General features: G+C 35.6%; 1 protein-coding gene across 8 annotated transcripts in view; it reads right to left on the minus strand.

The window, feature by feature from the left end:
* HEATR5A (HEAT repeat containing 5A) overlaps positions 1-25484 on the minus strand; it is a 121256-nt gene that overhangs the window by 86168 nt on the left and 9604 nt on the right. For 4 of the 8 annotated variants that reach the window (XM_058738743.1, XM_058738741.1, XM_058738738.1 and 1 more), the window contains exons 2-10: positions 18665-18864; positions 17228-17439; positions 15692-15800; positions 13107-13256; positions 12106-12280; positions 6174-6334; positions 4764-5019; positions 3993-4148; positions 1878-2128 (exon numbers count right to left, since the gene is read on the minus strand). In XM_058738743.1, coding sequence (XP_058594726.1) covers positions 1878-2128; positions 3993-4148; positions 4764-5019; positions 6174-6334; positions 12106-12280; positions 13107-13256; positions 15692-15800; positions 17228-17439; positions 18665-18790 — 1596 coding nt within the window. In that variant the 5' untranslated portion in view covers positions 18791-18864. Of the gene's footprint in view, positions 1-1877; positions 2129-3992; positions 4149-4763; positions 5020-6173; positions 6335-12105; positions 12281-13106; positions 13257-15691; positions 15801-17227; positions 17440-18664; positions 18865-19481; positions 19559-25484 lie in introns of all 8 variants that reach the window. The other 4 variants (XM_058738745.1, XM_058738744.1, XM_058738742.1 and 1 more) reach the window with 2 other exon arrangements.

Consider the following 25484-nt stretch of genomic DNA (forward strand, 5'->3'; position numbering starts at 1 on the left):
AACTGTTCAAGTTAAGGTATATTAGAATTTGTGTTAATTTTAGTTTTAAGCAATTACCTTAAATCTGTAATTACCAGAAAAAGTTTCATCATAGGCATCTGTCTTTTTAAAAATTTGCATACTATTTTGATATCTGAGTGGCTGAAAATCTTTTCAGAGGCAATATACTACAGAGGTTAAAAGTACTCAAAATAGTCTCGCATTGAAGTGAGTTTCAGAGTAGAGTGGGATTCATAAAAATGTTTTATTTTAAAAGTCTATGAAATTGGCAGTACTGTAAAACAAAGGAGGAAAACCCAGATATTTCATATTTATGGATAATGCATACTTATATAGTACAAAGGCCAATGTTGAGGCATCTATTATCTGAGAAAACATCTCTGTTACCAAACACCTCTAGAAAAGCAGCAAGTATTATGAGCTGGCATATAAATTTTATAAATAGGAAGGCTAGTATATTTTAAAACTAACAAAAGAATAAAAATATAAATAAAGCAAACCAATCAACTTACTACTAACTTAGGACTACTTGCAGCCTATATAACCAATGGGTAACACTCAATAAGAACAAGAATGAACCAATCCTTTCTGCCTAAACTAGTAAAATCTGAGGATATTAAATTTAATTAAATACATGCAATGGCAATTCTTTGCTTAGTAAGATACATATGTTAGTTTCAAATATAACTAAAATAATAAAAGAATGAATTTAAATGAATATCACGTCCCAAAGTTGCCAATCACCATACTCAAATGGTACTGGCAATCCTCAAAATAGTTTTAAAACCTCTGAAGTAACGGTATGTTCTTTTGTAAAGCCTAAACGGCAAATATAATACTAATAATGACATAAGAGTGACAGTGAGAAAGCAAGCAACAATGGTGATTTATTTCTAATACTCATACGTGTGTAAGGCCTAGATTAAAAAGGCTTTCACTGTCAAACAACATTCTCTGATAACTTATAATTCCTAGTTATTCAAACCACTGTTACTGTGCACACATTATCCCATCTTAGGTCAGCAGGAGACCCTTAAGTTACCTTCTATATTCTTTTAAAATGAACACAGTAGTCTTTGATGACTTCCTTGTTCTCTGACATGACAAGATATTTGAGGTTTATATTGTGCATTTCCTACCCCAGATCTGGAACAAGCCGTTCCTTCATGTAGCCCTGATTCCTTTTTGCTAAAATGGGTTTTGAGCCATAATCTGAGCACTGGGGGTTTTCCTTGCTACCAGGTTGTCAATGCTTTTAGGTCCTGTCACTGGACAGAGTGAGGATTTAAGTATTTTTGAAAAGAAAAAAATTATCAGGGAACAGTAATATTTTCCATTCAAATTTAACATAGGGGGCTTTTACTTCCTTGATTTTACAGCTGCAACTCTCTTTTTTTAAATATGGAAAATCTTGATTCCTAAGAACATTAACTATTTTCAAAATACTACTAATTTTAAAATACTATTACCAACAATACTATAACTATAACCTACAAAATTACTTTAAAAAGTTTAAGATTTGTCCTTTACAATGCGATTTTATTTTATTATATTTTTTACATGCAATCTTAAATGCACTTCTATGGCAGAGCTAAATATATAGCAAAACAAAGCCTTCAGGAACAAATTCTGTTACTAAAGGAAGATATTTCCAATAAAAAGCACAGAAAGCACTCCTGTTTAAGAGTGGGTAAAATATTTTTTACTATCCCTTCATTTTTCACAGCAAGTATTCGATAATATTTAAAAATTAAGTAGGTTAGCTGACTGCTCAGAAATTTGTCCTACATGGCTTTGACTGGGTGATACACAAGACGATGATGTTTTTAGCAAAAACTGGCAACGTCATTATCATATGTGGAGAATGAAACCATTACCTTGCCCTTTCCATGAGGAATTCCTAAAGGACAATGTTTCACTGCTCCCAACAAAGCTGCCACAGCAAAACTAAAGCCAGTCACTGCTTCAGGTGAAGACTTAAGTACAGTAAGCCGTTCCAGGCAACGGTCTAAAAGAGGTGTTAGGTAAGAAGGTAATGCCACAGCAATGCAGTGTAAACACCAAGCTGCCGCTAGTCGAACAGAAATGCTAGGATGCACAATAACTGAAATGACACTGTCAAGAATGCCTGGAAGGACAGGAAAAAAAGACTTAGCTCTACAGATAAACTCACTTAGCCAAAAAAAGTCAAAAGAATAAGCAGCCACATGGATATAAAATATATTATCTTTATCAAAAGTCAAACCGGAATAGAAAAAAGACAACATAGTTATAATTTTTATTTGTAAGAATTACTTCTACTACTATGTCTCATGAAAACTGGTTTAAATTAAAACACAAAATAAAAATTTTATTTCCTAAATAAGCCAATGTTCTGCTTTTTGATCTTGAGATCACTATTCATTTGGTATTGGAATAAAAATTATCAATAAATAACAAAAACACCTTGAAAAGAAATGTCACATTATGCTCCATCCTCCTCGTTTTAAAAAATCTCTTTTGGCACATTTATCTACATAATTAGTACACTTCCTATATGCCATATCACTCTTACCTGAGAATAAAATGTTAAATAAAACAGGCTTTGCTAGGTCCTCAGTAGTCTAGTAACCAATTATGAAGACAGTGGAGTACCACTACTAGTTAAGAATAAAAGTCTGTATTTGCTGTAATTCAACATACAACTTCACTGAAACATGTAACAATTCACGTTGACTACTACTTCAATAATATGGGATAAGAGCTTACAAACTAAACATAATGTAAACTTCAGTCAGCAGGAAAAACATATCACAGTCAAAGGACAAAAGCCATCCAAAGTGAGTTTTAAAAATGATTAAATAGGGGCGCCTGGGTGGCGCAGTCGGTTAAGCGTCCGACTTCAGCCAGGTCACGATCTCGCGGTCTGTGAGTTCGAGCCCCGCGTCAGGCTCTGGGCTGATGGCTCGGAGCCTGGAGCCTGTTTCCAATTCTGTGTGTCTCCCTCTCTCTCTGCCCCTTCCCCGTTCATGCTCTGTCTCTCTCTGTCCCAAAAATAAATTAAAAAAAAACGTTGAAAAAAAAATTTAAAAAAAAAAAAAAGAAAGAAAAAAAAAAAAATGATTAAATAAAAGACCACATATTCTTATGATTTCATTTATATGAAATGTCCAGAATAGGCAAATCCATAGAGATAGGAGGTAGATTAGTGCTTATCAGGGGCTGGGAGAAGGGAAATGGGGAGGGACTGCTAATGGGTATAGGACTTCTTAGCGTGATGAAAACATTCAGAAATTAGTGGTGGTAGTTATACAACTCTGTGAATATACCAAAACCACTGAATTGTATACTTCAAAAGGGTGAAATTTTGGTATGTGAATTATCTCTCAAAGTGATTAATTTTCTTAAAAAATTTTTTTTTGGCATTTTTATTCATTTTTGAGAGACAGAACACTAGTGGGGTTGAGGGCAGAAAGAGAGGGAGACACAGAATCTGAAGCAGGCTCCAGGCTCTGAGCTGTCAGCACAGAGCCCAATGCGGGGCTCAAACTTATGAACCACAAGATCATGACCTGAGCTGAAGTAGGACGCTTAACCGACTGAGCCACCCAGGTGCCCCTCAAAGTGATTAGTTTTCCAAGAGAGTAAGAAAATGGAGACTGCTTGAAAGGAACTTTGAGGAAGTGAATTACTTGTATCATACAAGTTTTCACTGTAGATGAGAGACAAGAATTGAGGTTTGCTTCTTTTTTCCATGTTATTTTAAATATCTCCAGAAAGGGAAACTAAGGGGGTGAGTTAGAGAAAAACCTTTAATTATAAAAGAAAAAGCTGAAGTATATACTTATTTTTTTTAAATTTTGATTATATACACTTCATAAAACATCTCTAACAAATCTACAATGGAATCTATAATAAATGAGCTATATGAGGGAGACTCTCTTCCCTGGAAAAAAGTTGTCTAGAGTAAAAGTAAACACAAGGTATACAGATGAGTCACAAACAACACGTACCTGAACTTGAATCTTGCAGCAAAGGTGCAGCTGTGGTGCCAAGACTGTATGTGAGATTTCCAAGTTCTTGTAGAGCACACACCAGCATATGCTGGCTGGCTGTTACATCTGTGGAGCCAAGCCGGGTCTCCACATTACTGTCACTCATCACAGCATCTGACAGAAGCAGAAGAACTAACTATGCATCAATGTTTTATTAAAATATATTGTAGGGGGTGGGTGTTAGGAGCACAAAATATAAAGGTAAAAATGAATACTTCCACTCTTCATATATGAAACCCTTAAGGCAGTTAAGTGAAATACTAAAATGGGGACATGCATTAATTGAGAAAGAAATGAACCGATATAACCAATTTAGTTCAAGCAACCTGACCATCAGCCCTTAATTACTCTTACAGCAAGTCGCACTGAAAGGGAGAATTCATGGAAAACTAAAAAATATTCCAATTTTATTGGTATATGAGATAAACAGAGTGGACTTAAAATAGTACAGGAACTGACATGGATTGTTTCAAAACACTGTTATCAACTTCTAGGGGAAGACTATGAATTCTGAGGAACTATTATCACCAGCCTTTAAGACTTAACATATATATGACAGTTCTTACCAAGTGAGATACTTTATACCTCATCTATGTATTGACAACTTTGCCCTAAAACAAATGACTTCTATTACAAAAGTGTTTTTTGTATTAATGTAGCCAGTCTAGCTTTTCTGAAAGGACAATTCCTTTAGAGCTGTTAAAACAGAATGTTGTAGTAGATCCATACCCATAACTTTCTTTAACTTCCAGATAGCCTGGCAAATATCCTTGGCAGCAGCAATTTGAGCTTTTTCTCCAAGAAGGCCTCCTATAGTAGCTCGGAGGATAAATGAAACACAACGGCGACCGCAGACAGCATCAGTCTGAGTTTGGGTGGCTTTAGGGTGCGACTGTGACACAAGACTTAGAATATGGGAAAGAAAGGCAGCAAAATTTTTCTCTAGCCATGTTCCTCCTAGTGTTGAAACAAATACCACATAAGCCTAAAAAAGAAAAGAGTTTTATCTTCAAAATAAAATAATTTCAATTCTATATTAATATTTTCTCTTCTACTAAATATACATAAGTTATTGTTTCTTTTTACTCTTTCCACATTTTTTGTTTGTTTATTAAGCCAAATATGAAGTACACAGTCTTTCAACTGGGATTTCATTTATGCTGCATTTTTATTTGGTCAGACTGTGCAAAGTTGCAGGATAGTGAGCAGAGCCAGCCAATACGCAGGATGTGCCTCTGGCTACTCTGAACAAATTCAAGCTCTTTAAGATTCTAAACAAGAAAAGCCAAATCAAACATGAACACATTATAAGAATTAAATATATTCCAACACCCTAACTCTAAGGGAATTTAGGTCCAGAAATGTGAAAGGAAACTTCACAGTGATGAATCACTGCTCTTTACTTGCATGAATGTTAATGGCTGGTCTTACTCCAGAGATACAAAGACAGTAGATTTCTTATGTAATCTGTTCTTTTAGAAATACTCAGTTTACAATTATACTGGGATACCTTACATTCTCAAGAACTCTAACATCTGTATACAGTATAAAACAATGAGAACATATGTGAATTAACAACATTCACTTTGAACCATAAGGGCATTTAGAACACAAGATAATTCAGAGACCTCTGTGTTGTTTTATTCTAAGATACTTTTCCTAGGTTTAATTTAGATTATATGCTATGATTTTTACTTAGGAGTTGAAACCAAATAAAATGGAAATACAATTATTACCCATACTGAGTGATACATACCTAACGTGTACCTTATATCTGAAATGTAAAAGCACACAAAAGCACAATGGAAAACATGTTAAACTACAAGACACATGAAAGCATAAGGCCTAGAAACAAACAAATGTTGTTTGTATTTCAAAGGAAATAAAAATTTCTATTAGGAACTAAAGACACATTGTGAGTAATAGCCTATTTCATTGGCTTTTAGGTAACTACGGTTCTCTTACTTGTAATGTAGCTTTTAAAGAGTGTTGGAGCCTTACCATGTCTATTTTATAAATATGAGAGCATAAGTGATGACCCTGCACAGTATCATTTATGCCTGGAATATGCAGATACTAATATCCTCATTAGAGAGGCCAGTGAGCATTACACGTAGATAACTGATATGTGACTCTAACCTGAGTAACTCCAACTCGAACATCCCTACTGACTGAACTGGTTCCTTTCAGCATATCTCCACTGGCTCGAAGAAATCCTGAACTCCCACGGAGAAACCCTGTTCCTAGTAATTCCAGAACTTCCTCCAGAGATACTCTGCGCATGCTTTGACGTGAGGCTGCTATAACAAAGAATAAAACATGTGATTCGTACTTTACAGACTAAAATTTTAATGCATGACCCTGATTTGTATGATCTTGGTTAACATGTTAACTGTAACAAAAATAAACTAAAAATCCAAACAAAATGCAGAACTGACAGGACATTACATGCGTTAACACACAAAGTTATACAAGGGTTCAGAGGTCAAATCATAACAGATTCTGAAGTATCATGTCAATGACATCTTAAACACTAAGCCACTTTGAGATTATGCCCTACTACCCTCTTTTCCACAAAGAAGTTAAAAGGCTAACCATCCTCTATAATAAAAAACATAAACTCCCCTCATTTTCCAAAAATTCTTTTGAAATGTTACATGTTAAATGTTACATGTTAACCAACATGTCCTATTTTTTAAAAATTTTCAACTGCAGGCACAACTTTTTTATCCTCAGTCTGTAGAGAAATCAAAGCTAAATATTACTAATTTGCTCAGTTGGCCCTTAGGCTATAGTAATTAAGAGATTAATTAAGGCAGAATGTTTACTTTCAAGTTTGTCTGCAGTTTGACATAGGTGAATTTCTACCTGTGAATATCTAGGGAATAAGAGCTCTCAGAAAAAAAAAAAAAAAAGAAAGAACCCATTTTCTCCCTTTCATTCTTCTGAATAACGATGGTCATGAGCTCTGACACCATTATTGGCTCAAGTCATACACAGTGGGGAAATAAACTTCCATTAATCAAAGTTATGAACAAAAAATCTACTCCTTAGGCTAAGGAGGAAGTAACTATCTGAAACAAATGGAAATCTATATTGGCATTTGGGAGAAAAACATTAGTGAACAGTATAAAATCCATGTCCTCATGGATCATAAATCCTAGGAAGGAAAGAATAATGAACATAATAAATGACCAAATATATAGTATACTGGGCAGTAATTAAAGCCATGCAAAAAAATAGAGCAGCTCAGGAACACTGGGGGGAAGTGTGTGTTTTGGTTTTTGTTTGTTTGTTTTATTTATTTTGAGAAAGAGGAGAGAGAGAGAGAGAGACAGAGAGAGAGGGAGAGAACGAACATGTGGGAGAAGCAGAGAGGGAGAGAAAGAATCCCAAGCTGGCTCTGCATTGTCAGCACAATGCCCAATGTGGGACTTGAACAAACATAAGATTACAACCTGAGCCAAAATCAAGAGTCGGTCACTTAAATGACTGAGCCACCCAAGTGCCCCAAATGCTTGTGAGTTTTAAATAGGGTAGTCAAGGGGTGCCTGGCTGGCTCAGTCGGTTAGGCGTCTGACTTCAGCTCAGGTCATGATCTCACAGTCTGTGAGTTCAAGCCCTGCCTCAGGCTCTGTGCTGACAGCACAGAGCCTGGAGGCTGCTTCAGATTCTGTGTCTCCCTCTCTCTCTGCCCCTCTGCCCCTCCCCTGCTCATGCTCTGTCTCTGTCTCAAAAATAAAAACATTTTAAAAAATTTAAAAAAATAAATAGGGTAGTCAAGGTAGGAATTCATTGGAAAGGTGACATCTAAACATTGTTTGAGGACAGTGAGGGAATCAGGTATGCAGATATATGGAGAAAAAGTGTTCTAGGCAGAGCAAACAGGTAGGGCAAAAAGGCCTTTCAGAAGGATATGATGCCCAATGCGTTCAAGTAGAGTTATATGAACAGAGCAGTGGAGGAATCTAGTATGAGACAGGCCAGAGTATAAGGATGGGGAGAGAGAAGACATTGAACCTTGTAGATCATTATTATAAGGATGTGAATGAGGTGAGTGGGTCTAATGATGGACCTTAAGCAGAGCAGTGATATAATCTGTCACTTTGCTTCTGTGCTGAGACAAGAAAACCCACTAGAAGCAACTCAGTAATGCAAGCAAGAGACGATGGCTTAGATCAAAGTGGTTGCAGAAGAGTGAAGTTGGATATACATACATATGTATTTTTAAGTTTTTATTTCAAAACTTTTCAAAAGTATGTTATAAAAAAAGCTGCAAGAATTGTAAGATTAACTCCCGTGTCCCCTTCACTGAGAGTTACCATATTTTCCTTATCACTTTGTCATTCTTGAAGAAAACATTTATAGAACAGCACTCAATCTGAGTTTGTCTAGTATTTCCTCAGAATTTTTGGCAGGAGAACCACGTTAAGTAATGCCATAATCCTTTTCAATGCATAACATTAAAAGGCACTGTTAGTCTGTCCCTACATTGGTGTTATGATCTTTGAACACATGAATGAGATTTGTCTGCCAGGTCTGTCCACTGTAAAATATCAACTTTCCTTTCGTAATTACTATGCAACCTGTGTGGTGATCCTTGAAGACAGTATAAATATGCTATAACCCATCAAACTTTCATCCAACTATGTACAGAGGATTCCTACCTGCATAAATTATTACTATAATGACTGCAAAAGGTCATTATCTAACAATCATTCCTTCAATATTTATTAGTTAGCATTTACTGTAGAAAAGAACTTTCTCTTTTATTTATTCTCAGTAGGCACTCATAGATTTCTTTTTTATTTAATAGTTATAATAAATTTCTGTCATTATTAATTTTGCCTAACAGTCCTGGATTTCACCAGTGGGTCTGTCTTCAAGGAGCTGGCCAGTGGAAGCACCTTATTTTTCTGGCACAATAAGTTCTAAGCTCATCTTCAGGTAATTCCTGCATCAGCCTCATCATTAGCCAATCCTAAAGGTGTCTCAATTCTAGGTACATTTGAAGATTGTCTGGTAGAAAAGCTATTGAGTGTGAGAGATAAGGGTCAAGGGTGACTTTCCAAATTTTTATTTGAACATCTGGAAGGAAGGACAGAATTGGCATCAACTGAGATTAGCAAGCCTGTAAGTAGAGCAGGTATGTATATTTTCTAGGGGAGGTGAGATTAGGCATTCGCTTTAGGGCAAGTTCACTTGAAACATCAAACTTTCAAAGAGATGTGAAAGGGGCAGCTAGATATGAGAGTTGGGTGCCCAGGCTAAAGATACAAATCCAAGAATCCCTGAAAGATGGTATTTAAGCCACTAAACTGGGTAAGATCACCAAGAGGATGCACATACATACACTGCAGAAGACCAAGTACTAGGTAAGGGGCTTCTTCTGTAAATAGATAAGGAATCATCAAAGATGGAACAGGAATTTCTAGTGGGGAAGAAGGAAAACCAAGAGAGAATGAAGTCCCATAGGCAAGTGAAAAAAAGAGGAGGAAAAGGATCCGCCAAGTTAAATACTGCTGAAAGGTCAAGTGAGACAACTGAGAACTGCCCACTGATGTTGGCATGGCGGAGTATTAGAATATAAGCTCAAAATAGGCACTTTTGATTTGTTTTGTTCAATGACATAACCCATGTACTCAGAAAAGATACTGGCCAAGTATAAACACTCAACAAATATTTACTGAATGAATGAATGAATGAACATGGAGGTCTTTGGTGACCTTAACAAAAAAAGCAGTTTTGAAGGAGTGAATGAGGAGAATCCTAACTGAAGTGGGTTTGAAAAATATGGCAGGAGAGAAACTAAAGACAGTATCAAGAACTCTTCGGAGGAACTTTGCTGCAAAAGGAAGAGAAATGGACCTCCAGCTCACTGGGAAATGAGACAGAAAAGGATATATTATTTTTTTTTTAAAGATGGGAGAAACAAAATCATGTTTCTGTAGGTAATAATCCAATAGAGAGGGAAAAGCTGATATAAGAGAGGAGAGACTTCCTAGGGCAATGTCCTTGAGCAGGTAAGAGAATGATAGAGTAAAACCTTGGATTGCAAGTAACTTGTTCAGCAAGTGTTCTGCAAGACAAGCAAACATTTCTAACAAATTTTAACTTGATAAATGAGTGATGTCTTGCAATACGAGTAGTACATGATGCTAAATATCACGTGATCACAACTGAGCCAACGGTTCTTGAAATTTGCTTTGATATACAAGTGCTTTGGATTACAAGCATGCTTCCAGAACGAATTATGCTTACAAATGAAGGTTTTACAATATTAAATTAGATATTAAAAGATCACACCAATTCCTACAACTCGTTCCAATGATAGGAAAATGTCATACTCAATCCCTGCTTTTTAAGTGCCTTGGAGTAACATACCACCTGTTTGAATGAAGCCTGTTAATTTTACTAGGAAAATCATTTCAGTTCTGTACTTCATAACCTTTGTGTATTATGGTTGAGTATATAAACCTCCAATGCATTGGTTTTCTAAATTATTCAGCACTATGTTGCTACTAGTCCCCACCTTTAAAAACTCTATTATGATACCTAGATCACTTCTTAGTGGTACAAATATAACTCGATTATTTGCAGGCTAGAATTTATTGATGCAAGATGACAGAATTTCTAACAAAAGATTAGGCTAAATCCTAAAGATTTCTTAGTGTGGATGAAGCTGATTCTTCACTTTGCTCAATCTGATTACAAAAACACTAGCATTAGTTTAGTGCTACCATCAAAGCATATACACTTATTTATTCACATTTCTTATGCATTTCTACATTTTGCTTTTTTTACTGCAACTGTGTGCCAGCGCTAATGATACATTTATAGAAATGAGCAATCCACATTTTCAAAAGGATTAATTCAAAAGACATTAAACATGTTTTCTAACTTTAATTTTTTAGGTGGCTTAACATTTAAACTCCTAACTGTCCTGAACAACTTTTTTTATGGTTTGGGTTTTTTTGTGTGTGGCTTCTTCCTGTTCCTATTCACCCTTTCCTCACCACCCAATAAGTAAGAAAGTCTTAATGAACTGTAAGATTAGAGAAACTGTAATAAAAATTAAAATTTATTATAAATTTTACTTATAATCTCAGAATGAGGGGACTGTAGTTTATTAATGTTCCCCATGTGACTGTATTATGCTGTGCTTACTGTCCTCTCCCATCCCTGGCTAAGAAACACTGGCTTTAGAAAAAACAATTTCCCTTTATATAATGATAATGATTTCTTAAGCAACGCCTCTCTAATTTTAATGTGCATTATGAATTATCTGGAGATCTTGTTCAAATGAGAATTTTGATTTGGTAAATTGTGTGGGGCCTGGGTTTCTGCATTTCTTACAAGCTTTGAGGTGATGCTGATACTACAGGTCTGCAAACGTTTGAGAAGCAAGGTTCTACAGAACAATCACATTTTCATTTGTGTGAGATTGTTTATTTTTTGGAGACAGAATGATAAAGCAAATTTTCAATTACTCATCAATGTTTTACATACACTGTTGATTAGATCCAGGCAAATTCTTGTTTTCAAAAATATCCCATCCGTGCTCATTGCCTATAAGTGTAGGAATAGGGAATAAAAAGTAACAAAAGCAAATTGTCCAAGTATGGTGAATTTCAAATATCTGTTGTTTGGAATTATTTACCAATCGTTTTTACCATTGTTCCCTTATACCGACCTAGAAAATGGCAAGCCAAAAATAGGGAATCAAATGCATGTTGCTTAAAAAAAGAACTAAGATACAGATCATATCTATTATTAGATAACATTTCACAATTTACTTTAAAAAAAAAAGCAAAGACCATATATAAAGAAAGACAATGACTAAATAAAGTGTATTTCTTCAAGAGTTCATTTTTTTCCCTCAAATTTTTACTGAACTGTTTAAAAATGAAATCTTGGGACCTTTAGCAATGTTTATAAACTAAAATTGATCTCTAAGATATCCTGCAGCTCTTCAGAATTAATATTGGATAGTAGTAATACTCCCTTATGTTTGTATAAACCAACTGGGAAAAAATTATAAGACATTATGAAAATAATTATATAAATTTACCTGTTCCTGGATGTTTAGAAATTATAGCTTTAGCCAACACCGTGCCTAGTAGCTTTGAAACTGAAATCCTCACATCATAATTGGAACCTTCAAAGGACTTAAAACATAGTGTGGCCACACTATCCAGGTCCGTACTCCACATAAAGATGGCCTCTTTCTGAAGTTCAAGGAGACACTATTTAATTGGAAAAAGAGACATTAATGAACAACAAAATGTTAACTGTTAGGTTCAGAGCTATATAAGTTGTAGAAACTATCAAGTTCTAACAAAAATGATATACAAATTTAAAGTATGTAAACAATGACTGCAGGGACAAAAAATGAATACTTATTAAAAGTCATAAAAGTTATATAAAACAATGTGTCCACAGAGGGTGGGAGGAAAATCCATTCTGACTCAACAGGCTAGGAAAAATGTCTTTAGAAGAAATTTGTCATCTATGAGAAATTGTGACTATGATTACACCAACTTTACCATACTATCTAACCAACTACATTAAGAAGGCATGATAATTCTGCACAGGATCTCAAGACTTGGCCTGGATCCTTAGAAGACTAGACTGCCTTAGTTTGATTCTGTTCCTAGCTTGCAAAAAGTGACATATTCAAAAGAAATTAAAATGTCAAAATCTAAATCCTAGACTTAAAAAAAAAGGCATGGTAAGAACAGATCTCTTTCAAATAACGTAAACTTTACATGTAAAATTTAGTTTACAAAATTACAGAGAAGAAGCATGGTAGACTGAAAGGAATACTTAGAGTCTGGTAACATGAATTCCCCACCCTCCAACAATGTGCTGTGAACTATTGAAGAACCTTGGGAAATCCATAGAATTCTCTGGGCCTCAGTTTCCTCATATGCTAACATAAGATTAGTCTCAGCTGATTGCCAAGGTTGTAGCTTTAGGATCATGTGGCTGTTATTAGTGTTTTCACAGGGATAAACTAATTTAATTTTCTTTATATTTATTTTGAGAAATTCTGCTTATTAGACCATTTACCTTTGCAGCAGCACAACGAACAGCCATGGATCTATCTGTTAGGCAGGATTTAGCAGCTTTATAAACATCCCTGTGGCAAGGTATAGCAGCAGCTCCTAGTCCATTTAATATATTTTGTAGACTCAGCATAATCTCATATCGACCTTGAGACTACCAAAAAGAAGAAATTTAAATAGTAAGAAAAGAAATTCACTGTGAAAAGCAGCATTTAGCATCAAAATTTACCTCCTACATTAGTGAAACACTTACCTATCTGTGTACACTAACCAACCCACCCAACATTAACAGCTGTTATTTTATGTACTGTTTACCATTTGAAAAGTGTTGTCTATATTACATTTCAACACAATACAAAGGGTTGATGTGAAGATTAAATGAAATTATATGAAAAGTACCTAGCATAAAGCTTGCATGTTGCTAAGCATTAAATAAATGGTTGCTGTTAATGAGGCAACATGGTAAGAGTGTAGGGTCTGCCACCTAGCAGGTGGGTGACCTTGGACAAAACTGTTTCTTCATCTGTTAAATGGACGTATCCACCTCAAAGGCTATTGTGGAGATCAAACAAGTTACTACAGGTAAAGTACTTAGAATAGTACCTGACCTATAGTACATGCTCAGTAGATTTCATAGCTTTAAACATCATTTAATGAGTCGAGTAGTTTAACTCTGAGGACAAGTCTGGGCTTCAGACTTAAAAAGACCTGGGTCTGAATCTTGGCTCTGACCCTTAGTACCTGTGTGGCTTTAAGTTGTTCCTACTTATTTCTCCATCTATAAGATGAGGATAAGATGAACCCCATAGAGCCAGTATGAGAAGTAAATAAACCCTTGTGGGGAAAACATTCACCACAGTGCCAGGCACATAGTAAACACACACAAAATAGTAGCTCCTCATGTTACTGATGTTTTACTAAATGCCCCAAATGATTTCTATATCCCAGGAAGTTAAGGCCACTAAAGATAACTAAAGTTGAGAGAAGACAAGATCAACATCAAGTATCCTTTTCATAGGAATATTATTTTATCTGTTTAAAGATATATGAACATCTTTGTTCATCTTTGTCATGACCTGAGCCAAAATTAAGAGTATGACACTTAACCAACTGAGCCACCCCAGGTGCCCCTGATGTTTTTAATTTATATATTCATTTTTGAATATCTTTGTTCAAAGGAGCACAACAATGAATAATTACAGGTGGACGTAACAAAATGGGTCCTAAGGTGAAACTTCTGAATTTCTTTCTATCCCAACTTTATGTTGTCTATTACTGAAAGGTGTAGATCAAAGGTGGGAACCCTTTTGATATATCCAACATGTTGTGGTACCTGATCAACTAAATCATAAAGGCAAAAATAAGAAGAAATAAAATCCTTAGCAATAACTTTACAATTTCAGAAACCTATACAGCAATTCTCTGTTAACTATAGGGCCTGAAAGGAAGACAGCTTAACTAATGGGAGTGAAGTCAGAAAAAAAGTTTAAAGTGGTCATTCCTCACTAGATAAAACATTTCCTCTAAAAACAAAAGATTAAAGATGCGAACAATCTCTTCTGCTAAATCACTTTCTTTAATCTTTCATCAAACCACTGCTCAGAAGTGAATTCCTGAGTAGATTCTATCACCAGTTTTATATTATGGGCATCACTTCTTGAATCAGCTTTTTTTTTTTTTTTTTTTAAGATTTTATTTTTTTAAGTAACATCTACACCTAACATGGGGTTTGAACTCACAACACTGAGATTGCAAGTTGTATGTGCTACTGAGACAGGCAGGCACCCCAAATCAGCTATGTTCTTCTCAAAATTTAGCATATTTTACATATGAACTTTCCAATGTTGTATCTTGGTGCATTAAAAAAAAATGTGTTTAACCAGACAGCATTTTTCTAAGTTATTTCAGAGCTGTTTTCTAGACTTCTTTTCTAGGTAAGGTTAGAACAAGAACTGGTATGACATTTTTATATTAAAAACATTTTTTTTTTGTTTATTTTTAGGGGCCCCTGGGTGGCTCAGTCAGGTGAGCGTCCACTTTGGCTCAGGTCATGATCTCATGTTCCATGGGTTCAAGCCCTGCGTCAGGCTCTGTGTTGACAGCTCAAAGCATGGAACTTACTTCGGATTCTGGGTCTCCCTCTTTCTCTGCCCCTCCCCTGTTCACACACTCTCTCTCTCTCAAAATAAATAAACATTTAAAAAATAAAGTTTATTTTTATTTATTTTGAAAGAGAGATAGCAAGTAAGTGGAGGAGGAGCAGCTTGTCCTTATTGACAAGCACTTGCTGTAGTACTAGTAAGCAGTACTGGGGAAAGGTGATGTGAGAGGAAGAAGCAGGGATGGGTCTGCCACAGAAATACCTTAGTTTTTGCCTATCTGAATTTATCTATAATGGCATATTATGGGTTTTCTAATAAAGATTCAATATACCAAGTACCTATGTGCATCGCCCAGAAATATTTTTATGGATAAATTTATATACATACCTACATATGCTTATCATATGTAAAGAAATTTTATTGGTTCAAGAAATCATAAAACCTATATAATACTACCTTTTTATTCTTTGGTTGAACTTGCACTCACCTCTGCACTCTTCATAGCTTTAAGAATATTCCCCACTGTATCGGTAAAGGTGTTAACCAGGATTCTCCCCAACTTCTTGTACAAGGAACCCAAACATACCACAGCAGCACTGAAACAACATTTAAATTAGAAATCAGTCACAAGGGAAAAAAAAGGAAAAAAAAACTTAGACTATTAAAGGTGACTATTTAATTTTACCTTTAAAGGACAAAATTGCCCTAAGGCATAACACTTGCATGAGTATCAAATATTTTAAAAAGATGTATCTTCAAATAATCTAAACCTCAGCCCAAAGATTCCATTCCCTCAAATTTTATGAAGTAATTTTTCATACAATTGACCTACATATATTATTAGATAATCAAAGATAATCTTAAAGATAAAAGATAAGTATGGGGCGCCTGGGTGGCGCAGTCGGTTAAGCGTCCGACTTCAGCCAGGTCACGATCTCGCGGTCCGTGAGTTCGAGCCCCGCGTCAGGCTCTGGGCTGATGGCTCGGAGCCTGGAGCCTGTTTCCGGTTCTGTGTCTCCCTCTCTCTCTGCCCCTCCCCCGTTCATGCTATGTCTCTCTCTGTCCCAAAAATAAATAAAAAAAATAAAAAAAAAAAAAAAGTTGAAAAAAAAAAAAAAATTTAAGATAAAAGATAAGTAAAATAGGAAATAATGTTCTTATCAAGTCTGAAGTCTGAAACGTGTATGGGAAGATATATCCTGTTATAAGCTAAAAGATCAACAAAAATTTCTGTAAAATAACTACTGTGGAACCATACATGGCAAACTGCCTTCTCTAAAATAACAGATGAAAAAATGAACTGAATAATACGTTGAAAAATTCTAAGCTGTTTTTTTCAGGAGCTCAGAAGAGTATTTTTCTATATTGTAGTTACCATTAATTTTTACTAATAAGAACTAACAAATTTAAAGAACACCCAAGATGTGGAGAATTTAAAATCTCTTTTTCTTAAACACTCAACTGCTAAGATTTTTTGTATGTATCTTTAAACACTTTTTTTTTTAATAGTTGACATATATTAGCTTCAGGTGTACAACACAGTGATTCGACAATTATAAACATTACAAAATGCTCACTACAATAAATGCAGTCACTATCCGTCACCATACAAAACTATTAGAATATTATGGACTATATTCCCTATGGTGTGCTTTTCATCCCCATGACTTATTTATTTTTATAACTGTAAGTTTGTACCTCTTAATCCCCTTCACCTATTCCACCTGTCCCCCCACTATCCCCTACTTCTGGCAACCACCAGTTTGTGTTCTATATTTATGAGTCTTCAACTGCTAAATTTTTAGTGAGAGTTCTGATTCCCAAATCAAGACTTCAAAAATGCCTAAAATATTTTTTAGAACAGTCAGTGGAAAAATGTTAGATGTTTTTAAAAGTTAGATTTAAAAAAATGAGTGAAATAATTTGTATTCAGTTTGGGTACAAGTAGTTTGGGTTCTTTAGAGAAATGATACCACAAGGAAGCACTATTTTGTTTTATGTTCAATTTTAATATTTAACTTACAGTTTAGTGGGAAGATAACTTGGAGAATCATCTTTGCTACGAATAAGATCATTACATTTATCGATTGTCTCATAAACAGAGAACGTGTCTCCAATACTATAAAGAATTCCGAGATTTTTAGCCAGCAGTTTGCGGGTAGGAGGCCCTGGAGAGCTGTTCAACAAAGATAGGAGCTGTTCTACCAGAGTCTTCTGTTTCTCCCTTACATCACTCTAGAAAGGAAGGTAACAAAAAGACAATTCAAAGTCAACATAATTACATGTAATCTTCTAATACGATTTTTCTTTCATATATTTAAGAATTAAAAACTCTAGAAAAACGCAAAATTATTTTGACTAAAAATTACAGATCAGTTGGTGATGTAGTCATCTACACCACACGAACAGGTAGTTCGTTGCCCTGAGGATATCTCTAAAAAATAATTTCTGGGCCAATATACACTGGAGTCTCTGTAAAGAAAGACAAGGGCTCTATTTCTTCTAAATCTTTTTCTAGTGAAAGGTAGAGCAAAGTTGTATTATAACTATTAAGCCTCTGCCATATGTATATGTACATGAGCAATGTATAATCGATCACTAAAGCTGACCTTGTCATGAATGATTATTTGTTTTACTTGGATCTTTTTCTAAGTTTAGTGCAATTTTCTTTTTGCAAACTTATGCATTTAATGCCAGTAATGTTACTCCATTTTACTTGTCTGCTCTCTGAAAAAGGAGTACAGAGTATCATTACAGTAGTAACGGTACTCAGGTGATCACTAAGGTTTAAGCTTCTACAATGAAGTATTTGTCAGTGTATGGATTTTTGCCTTATTAAATTCCAAATGTTTCCATGAGTAGTGTCTTTGCACCGCTTTTGCATTGCATATGATATTGTGAGAATATCCTCATTTTTAGTAGATGTATGCAGAAGTATTTAGGTGTAAAACCACCTCACATGGCTTGGTAAATCAGTCAAATATGGCAAAACATTAACAAATGCTGGATACACGTGAAAATATGAGCGTGTCTTTTTTTTTGGTACTTATTTCATAAGCTTAAAAGTGATTATGTTTACTAAAAGACTTTTCCAATTACATTCTCCTTATAGAGCTCACAACTTTTTAAAACTCCCATTACAATATTTAGCAATATCTTACACAAGGGCTTCATGCATATGAAGGTGAACAAGATAATGAAAATGAAATCTAATAAAATGTGGTTCATAGTTTATATTTTTATACATATTTTAAGTAATATAAAAAATATTGGCTGACTTCTTCCTGCTTTTTGAAAGAACTTCTTGTAATATTTCATTATAAACTCTCCATAAGGTATACCATTTGAAAGCTAATTTAGGTTATTCTGGGCAGAACTAGAAAAGCAAACCAAAAGAACTAAACATTATCCAGCATTTAAAAAAAAAACACACAAAAACAGTTTTTGCAATTTTACCCACCCTGCTGGTTGCCAGCAAGAGCTTCTCCAAATATCTCAACCAATCAAAAATAAACTCTGCCCTCTGAACTTCACCTAGTTGATTATATGCTTCTTCATTCAGCAATAAGCTATGAGCTAATTCCATTCCTTGCAGAAAATTCTCCTAGCTGGTCACAATTCTTCTCATTAAACTTCAGTTGATATACCTAAGAAAAAAATCTGTAATAGAGGAAAAGAACATATTTTAAAAGGAGAGTAAAAAGGAAGGCAATCATAATACTGAATCTTCCACAGAAAGCACAAAAGCATAATTAAAGTGGCAATATTTTTTCTAATAGCTCTGGGGTGAAACTGGGAAATACCAATCCCAAACTCTTAACAATGATACAAATTCCACCTTTGACTCCTTTTTTAGAGAGCAGACAAAACAGACATTCAGGCATTATTCATATACAGATACAAAAACTTGCTAAACAGAAGAGAAATTTCATTAAAATCCTGAAAATTTTTAGGTTGGGCTATTCAAGTATTAGTTTTCCATTTTCTTTGTAGGATAAATACCCTTTCACTAAAATAAAATGAGTCATGAGTACATATCAACAAATGACCAAATATCCAGACCTCCCACTAAAATTCTATAATATATCTCCCTGGGCATATATTCTGTCTTTTACCTAGCAATTTAAAAGGACTTATTCCTATCAGCATCTGTTCCCCTAGCCTAATATTCTGTGTAGCTTGAAGCGAGGAGTTTTAGGAAAAAGTCGCATCTCTATCAGAATAGTCTCCTTATTTCCGTGAACCTTGTGAAAGCAAAGTCCTATTATTGAAGGTACTTGGATGGATGGTGCCCAGGGATTGTAGCAATAAAGATCATATCTGCTATGACCCAGAACCAAAGTAGCCTTCACTCCTGTTGTAGCAAATTAAAAAAGAGAAGATTTTGTTGTTTGTTTGTTTGAATTCATGAGCATGTCCTGGGCATACACTTTCCAGAACATAAATAACATGTAAGTGTACACACACACACTTGTAAGATGACATTCTGATTACAGAATCTTTTATTTTTAGGAGCATGGTCAAATTTATAGCAGTAAAGCAGCGTGTCTGCAACTCATTTTTGAATAAGTAAATCAATTAGCCATAAAATATAGTAAATGCTAACAGCTTTTTAAAAAAATTTTTTTTTGAAAGCAAAAGAGAGCATGAGTCGGGGAGGGGGAGGGGGGGGGGCAGACAGACAGACAGATTCCAAAACAGGTTCCAGGCTCTGAGCTGTCATCAGAGCCCAACATGGGGCTTGAACTCACAGACCACGAGATCATGACCTGAGCGGAAGTCATACACTTAACCGAATGAACCACCCAACACCCCAAAATGTTAAGCAGCTTTATGTAGATAGTGGGTATGTGAACAGTTATTTCACTATTCTTCATTTTTTTCTGTATTTTTAAAAAGATCACAATAGAAAGTTGGAAGAATTAGTTAAGAAATGAAGAAACACACAAGCAGGATGCCGGGCTGGCTAAGTGGTAGAGCATGAGACTCTTAATGTTGGGGTCCTGAGTTCGAGTCACACTTTGAAGGCAGAGTTTACTTTAAATTTTTTTTTAAAGGGAAAAGTTGAAGAAAAAATACACAAGCTGGTTTTTAAAAAATAATCATCAGGGCACTGGGTGGCTCAGTCAGTTCAGCGTCTGACTTCGACTCAGGTCATGGTCTCACGGTTCGTGAGTTCGAGCCCCATGATAGGCTCTCTGTGGCTAGCACAAAGCCTGCTTTGGATACTCTGTCTCCCTCTCTCTCTGCTTCTCCCCTGCTCACACGCATTCTTTCTCTCTCTCAAAAATAAATAAACACATTGGGGCGCCTGGGTGGCTCAGTCGGTTGGGCGTCCGACTTCAGCTCAGGTCACGATCTCGCGGTCCGTGGGTTCGAGCTCCGCGTCGGGCTCAGGGCTGATGGCTCGGAGCCTGGAGCCTGCTTCCGATTCTGTGTCTCCCTCTCTCTCTGCCCCTCCCCCGTTCATGCTCTGTCTCTCTCTGTCTCAAAAATAAATAAACGTTAAAAAAAATTTTTTTTTAAATAAAATAAATAAATACATAAGTAAACACTAAAAAAAAAAATCATCACTACTACTTACAGGAAAGACAACTATCATCAAGAACACTAAATAGGGAAGGCACCTGTTCAATAATGTATCAAAAATAAATTTGATGTATTATATAAAACTCCCAGCTAAGTAGAAACAGATAATTAGAATTGCATGGAAATGCAATTCTACAAATGCAATGCTACAGGTAATTAAACTAAGAGATATTAATACATAGCTAATATTCCCCCAAATAAATCTCAATCTTTTATAGAGAAGCCAAAGATGTATTAGAGAGAAGTAAAGATGTATTAGAAAATCAGATGGGAGGGGCGCCTGGGTGGCTCAGTCGGTTGGGCGGCCGACTTCGGCTTGGGTCATGATCTCGCGGTCCCTGAGTTCGAGCCCCGCGTTGGGCTCTGTGCTGACAGCTCGGAGCCTGGATCCCGTTTCGGATTCTGTGTCTCCCTCTCTCTGACCCTCCCCCATTCATGCTCTGTCTCTCTCTGTCTCAAAAATAAATAAACATTAAAAAAATTTAAAAAAAAAAAAAAAAAAAGAAAATCAGATGGGAGACATGGGGAAGGCTTTTCTTTCCTTTATTCATTTTTTACTCCCAGAGAGTTTACTGATATAAAATTATCTATAGTTTCAGATCATCAAAATTATTATAAACCTGAAAAAAGCCCCCTTAAGAGACAGTAGTCACAAACTGGTACCCTGTTGGCCAAATTTAGCTTGTAACTTATCGGTGGAAAAAATGACTAACATTTAAATTTTAGATTCTACACAAAAACCTGGGTCCCTATCCCCATACAGCAACAAATGGCTGAATTTAAGAAAGGGACTCTCCAGCAGGCCACAGCTGCCACATTCACTTACATTACTTGCCGACTTCTTCAGGTTTTTTTTTTTTAATATATTTTTTTTAACGTTTATTTATTTTTGAGAGAGACAGAGACAGAATGCGAGTGGGTTAGGGGCAGAGAGAGAGGGACACACAATCCGATATAGGCTCCAGGCTCTGAGATGTCAGCACAGAGCCTGATGCGGGGCTCAAACTCACAAACTGTGAGATCACGACCTGAGCTGAAGTGGGACGCTCAATCAACTGAGCCACCCAGGTGCTCCCAGGTATGTTAAGTTTTTAACTCCTACTCTATCTTGCTTGTGTCCCTCTGGTTTGGGCTAATATTCTAGATTCTGACTATGATGCTGCCCCAGAGCCCAAAAGACAGCTTTTACCAATCCATACCCACCAACCCAGTGTGCTGCTTTTAGCCATCTCGGTTGTCCCCTCCCAGTGAGTCCTGCCTGCCTACCCTGGATACCACCCATAACCTGTACTGACAGTCCTCAAAAAAAAGGAAAAAAAAGTAAATATTAGGTTATTTTTGGAAATGTCAATTTTAAAGAACAAGAACAATATAAACAATGGTGCTAACAAATTCACTTTTACAGAGACATGAAGTTTTAGATTCTTGCCTTAAAAACCCTCCTTGGGGAGCCTGGGTGGCTTAGCTGGTTAAGTGTCTGACTTTGGCTCAGGTTATGATGTCGCGGTTCATGGGTTCAAGCTCCGCATCAGGCTACCTGCTGTCAGCAAGGAGCCTGCTTTGGATCCTCTATCCCCCCTCCCCTGTGCTCTCTCTCAAAAATAAATAAACTTAATAAAAAAAAATTTTTAAACCCTCCTTAAATTATCGAAGCCACCTGACCAAAATACACCCAAATAATTATAAAGTTAATAAATACTAGAGAAACAATTTCTGGAAGACAACTTCTAAGTATACAGAAGATGAAAGGCAAGTTTGCACTCAATATCTATGACTGTATGAGGAAAAAATATTACCTCAATATCATAGAGAAAATTTCTTATAACCACCACTGCAAGTCAAAATTCTATCTTAAGAATCAAATTACCCTTTTTAGAGGTCATTAGGACTGCTGAAGAGACTTTTTTTTCCTTAGGCAGCAGCAATATTGTGGTGTAAAATGATCTATCAAGAAGCAAAATAGCTAACACAATGCAATAATAAATAATTCAGTAAAAAGCTTGAGACCATAAGCAGGGCACAGAGTTATCTCCAATGTCTTCAATACATTCCTCTCATAAATTACTCCTAAAAGTAAAAAATTCATCCAAGTAATCCCACATCTAAACACCAAAGTCTAAAATGCACCTGTGATCTCCACATATGCACTATCAATGGGATAAGCAAATGCTTTCTGCAAATAACAGATGTTCCTATTACTACCTGAAGTTTCATTTTAGGTAGACGAATACAAATGCAGTCAATCTACTACAAGTTTTAATATAATCACACCCTAGAACTACATGTATGTGGAGTCTGCTTATTTTTCTAATTTTCCCTTATTTCCCATTTTTATGTTTCTGTTGCAACCACAAAGTAATTAGTTTATTAAAAGTGAACATATATTACAATATATTTTTCAAACAACAATTATGCTACTTAAAAAAAATTCGTAAAACTACAGCTCCCACTGTAATGTTTGCCATTATTTTTAACAGAAGCTAACATTTATTGGCAACTTACTATAAGTGCTTTTACATTTTCTTGAATAATTCACAGAACTGTTCATGAGGCAGCTAGCTATTTTTAGATGAGGAAACTGGTAACTTTCCTCATCTAAAGTATGTAGGTAACTACATACTATCCTGCCACTCAAGCATTCAATCAAGCCCCTCAGATGCCTTCAAATCAAATTTTTAAAAAGCTTAGAACTTGTAGACAATTTGTGGATAGCATGGAACAAAAGACCATCGTACTGTTCCCTAAAAACTGAGCACCAAATTCCTTACTTTAATAAGTTTGAGAATCTAGGAATAAAAGTTACCCAAAAGATTTCTCAGGATATCTAATAAAGATTAGTGTGTACTATTAATCTCAATGAATAAAATGCAGTCTAAAGTATTAATCAAAATACAGCACAATGGTAATTTCCAGACCTAAGTAAGCTGTCTCATGGAGAAACAGTAACCTGTACCTGTTATGGCCACTTACTCTGTATTTTAAAAATATATACATGAATATTACTTTACCATCAAATATTATATATGCTAACATAAAACCAATAGTTGAACTAAGCTTACAAATACCCTTCAATGCTTTTTAGACCATACATTTCTCTGAGGCACTGTTTACTTCCTTTGTGATAACTGTTTGTATTTTATGTATGCCAGATACTCCCAGTGACTCAGTCATAATTTTCATCCCTCAAGTCTATACTGAGCAAAGCAGGCACTGTGTACTAGACCTAAGGCCCTAAGGTACAGTCCTACCATTCTAAGGCACTGTGGCTCTCCAAGTGGGAAAACCCCAGTAGAATGTCAACAGAATTGTATTAGAGGATAAAATTTTACTTAACCATTTCCCCCGATATTAACTTAACACATCATTTTATACTAAAATAAGTATGCATTCAACATGCACTAGAAGGCAAAATTAATAGTGTTTCAAGATAAAACATGAAACTTCAGAGAAATTCTAAGCATGACAAACCTTTCTAGACTTCTTTTAAAGAAAGTCACTCCTTTCTACTGGGAAGAATACTAGTTTAATGGAAAAGTTTAAGAACAACTAAGCTATTAACTTGAATTATATGAACTGCCATTTTTATAGGTCAAGAAATGGCTGAATATCAGCAAATTCATATGATACGATTTTTTAAAAATTTTTCTTAATGTTTATTTATTTTTGACAGAGAGACAGAGCATGAGAGAGGAGGGGCAGAGAGAGAAGGAGACACAGAATCTGAAGCAGGCTCCAGGCTCCGAGCTCTCAGTACAGAGCCCGACGCAGGGCTCGAACTCACAGACCGTGAGATCATGACCTGAGCCGAAGTCGGATGCTCAACTGACTGAGCCACCCAGGCGCCCCCATATGATTCGATTTAAATAACATATTCAGTCTTCAAAGATTTGACTTAGTGTAGGAAAGTCTAATGTCTATATTCTGTCTAGTGTTCTCAAGCCAATGACTTTATTGCTCTAGAGTAATACATATGTATAAATATTAACTGCTGACAGAAAGAGAAACCACAGGAGGCCAAATCTCCAAGGCCCCGGTTTGCTAGAGTAACTTACTCCAAAGCCATCTCCAAGAGAAGTTAATAGTCTTATCATGAAGGGCTAATTTTCCATCTGAAAATGAGTTAATGTCAAATTTGCACAGGCAAAAAAGTTTAAGCACCTTCAACAATTTTTAGGATAACACAAAACAAAACATGTAGCATTAACATGATTTTCTCTAGGGTTTAAAGATCTGTTTTGGTAGGGATGGGAACATATTTAAAATTATGGTTAAAATTTACAGGGAAAAAGAATCTTCTTAATCTTTTTGGTCCTTTTGTTTCTTAAAAAGATTCATTATATCATTTTGAAAAGGGAAAAGTGGAAAGATCACAAATAGTCAGAGACAACAACAAACAAAATAAGATACATCTGTTGGGTTTGCTAGTTTTTTTTTCCCCCCAGAGGATGAAAAGACCAATTTACAAAACCAACAAGCCACTACTCAGTAAATGAAACTAATTCCAGAATATATCAGGCCTTAAGTTTTGAAATATATCATACTTCACTTTCAGTTACTATCCTTCCTTCAATTTTCACTTCTCCAAAAGATACCACAACAGCTTCAACACAGCCTCCAGTCTTTAGTTTCTCAGTTTTGTCCAAAAAGCAAAAAGTAAGCCAAAAAAAACCTCCAGAATCTCCCACAATTTA

The sequence above is a fragment of the Neofelis nebulosa genome, chromosome 7, assembly GCF_028018385.1.
Source record: "Neofelis nebulosa isolate mNeoNeb1 chromosome 7, mNeoNeb1.pri, whole genome shotgun sequence".
NCBI lineage: Eukaryota > Metazoa > Chordata > Mammalia > Carnivora > Felidae > Neofelis > Neofelis nebulosa.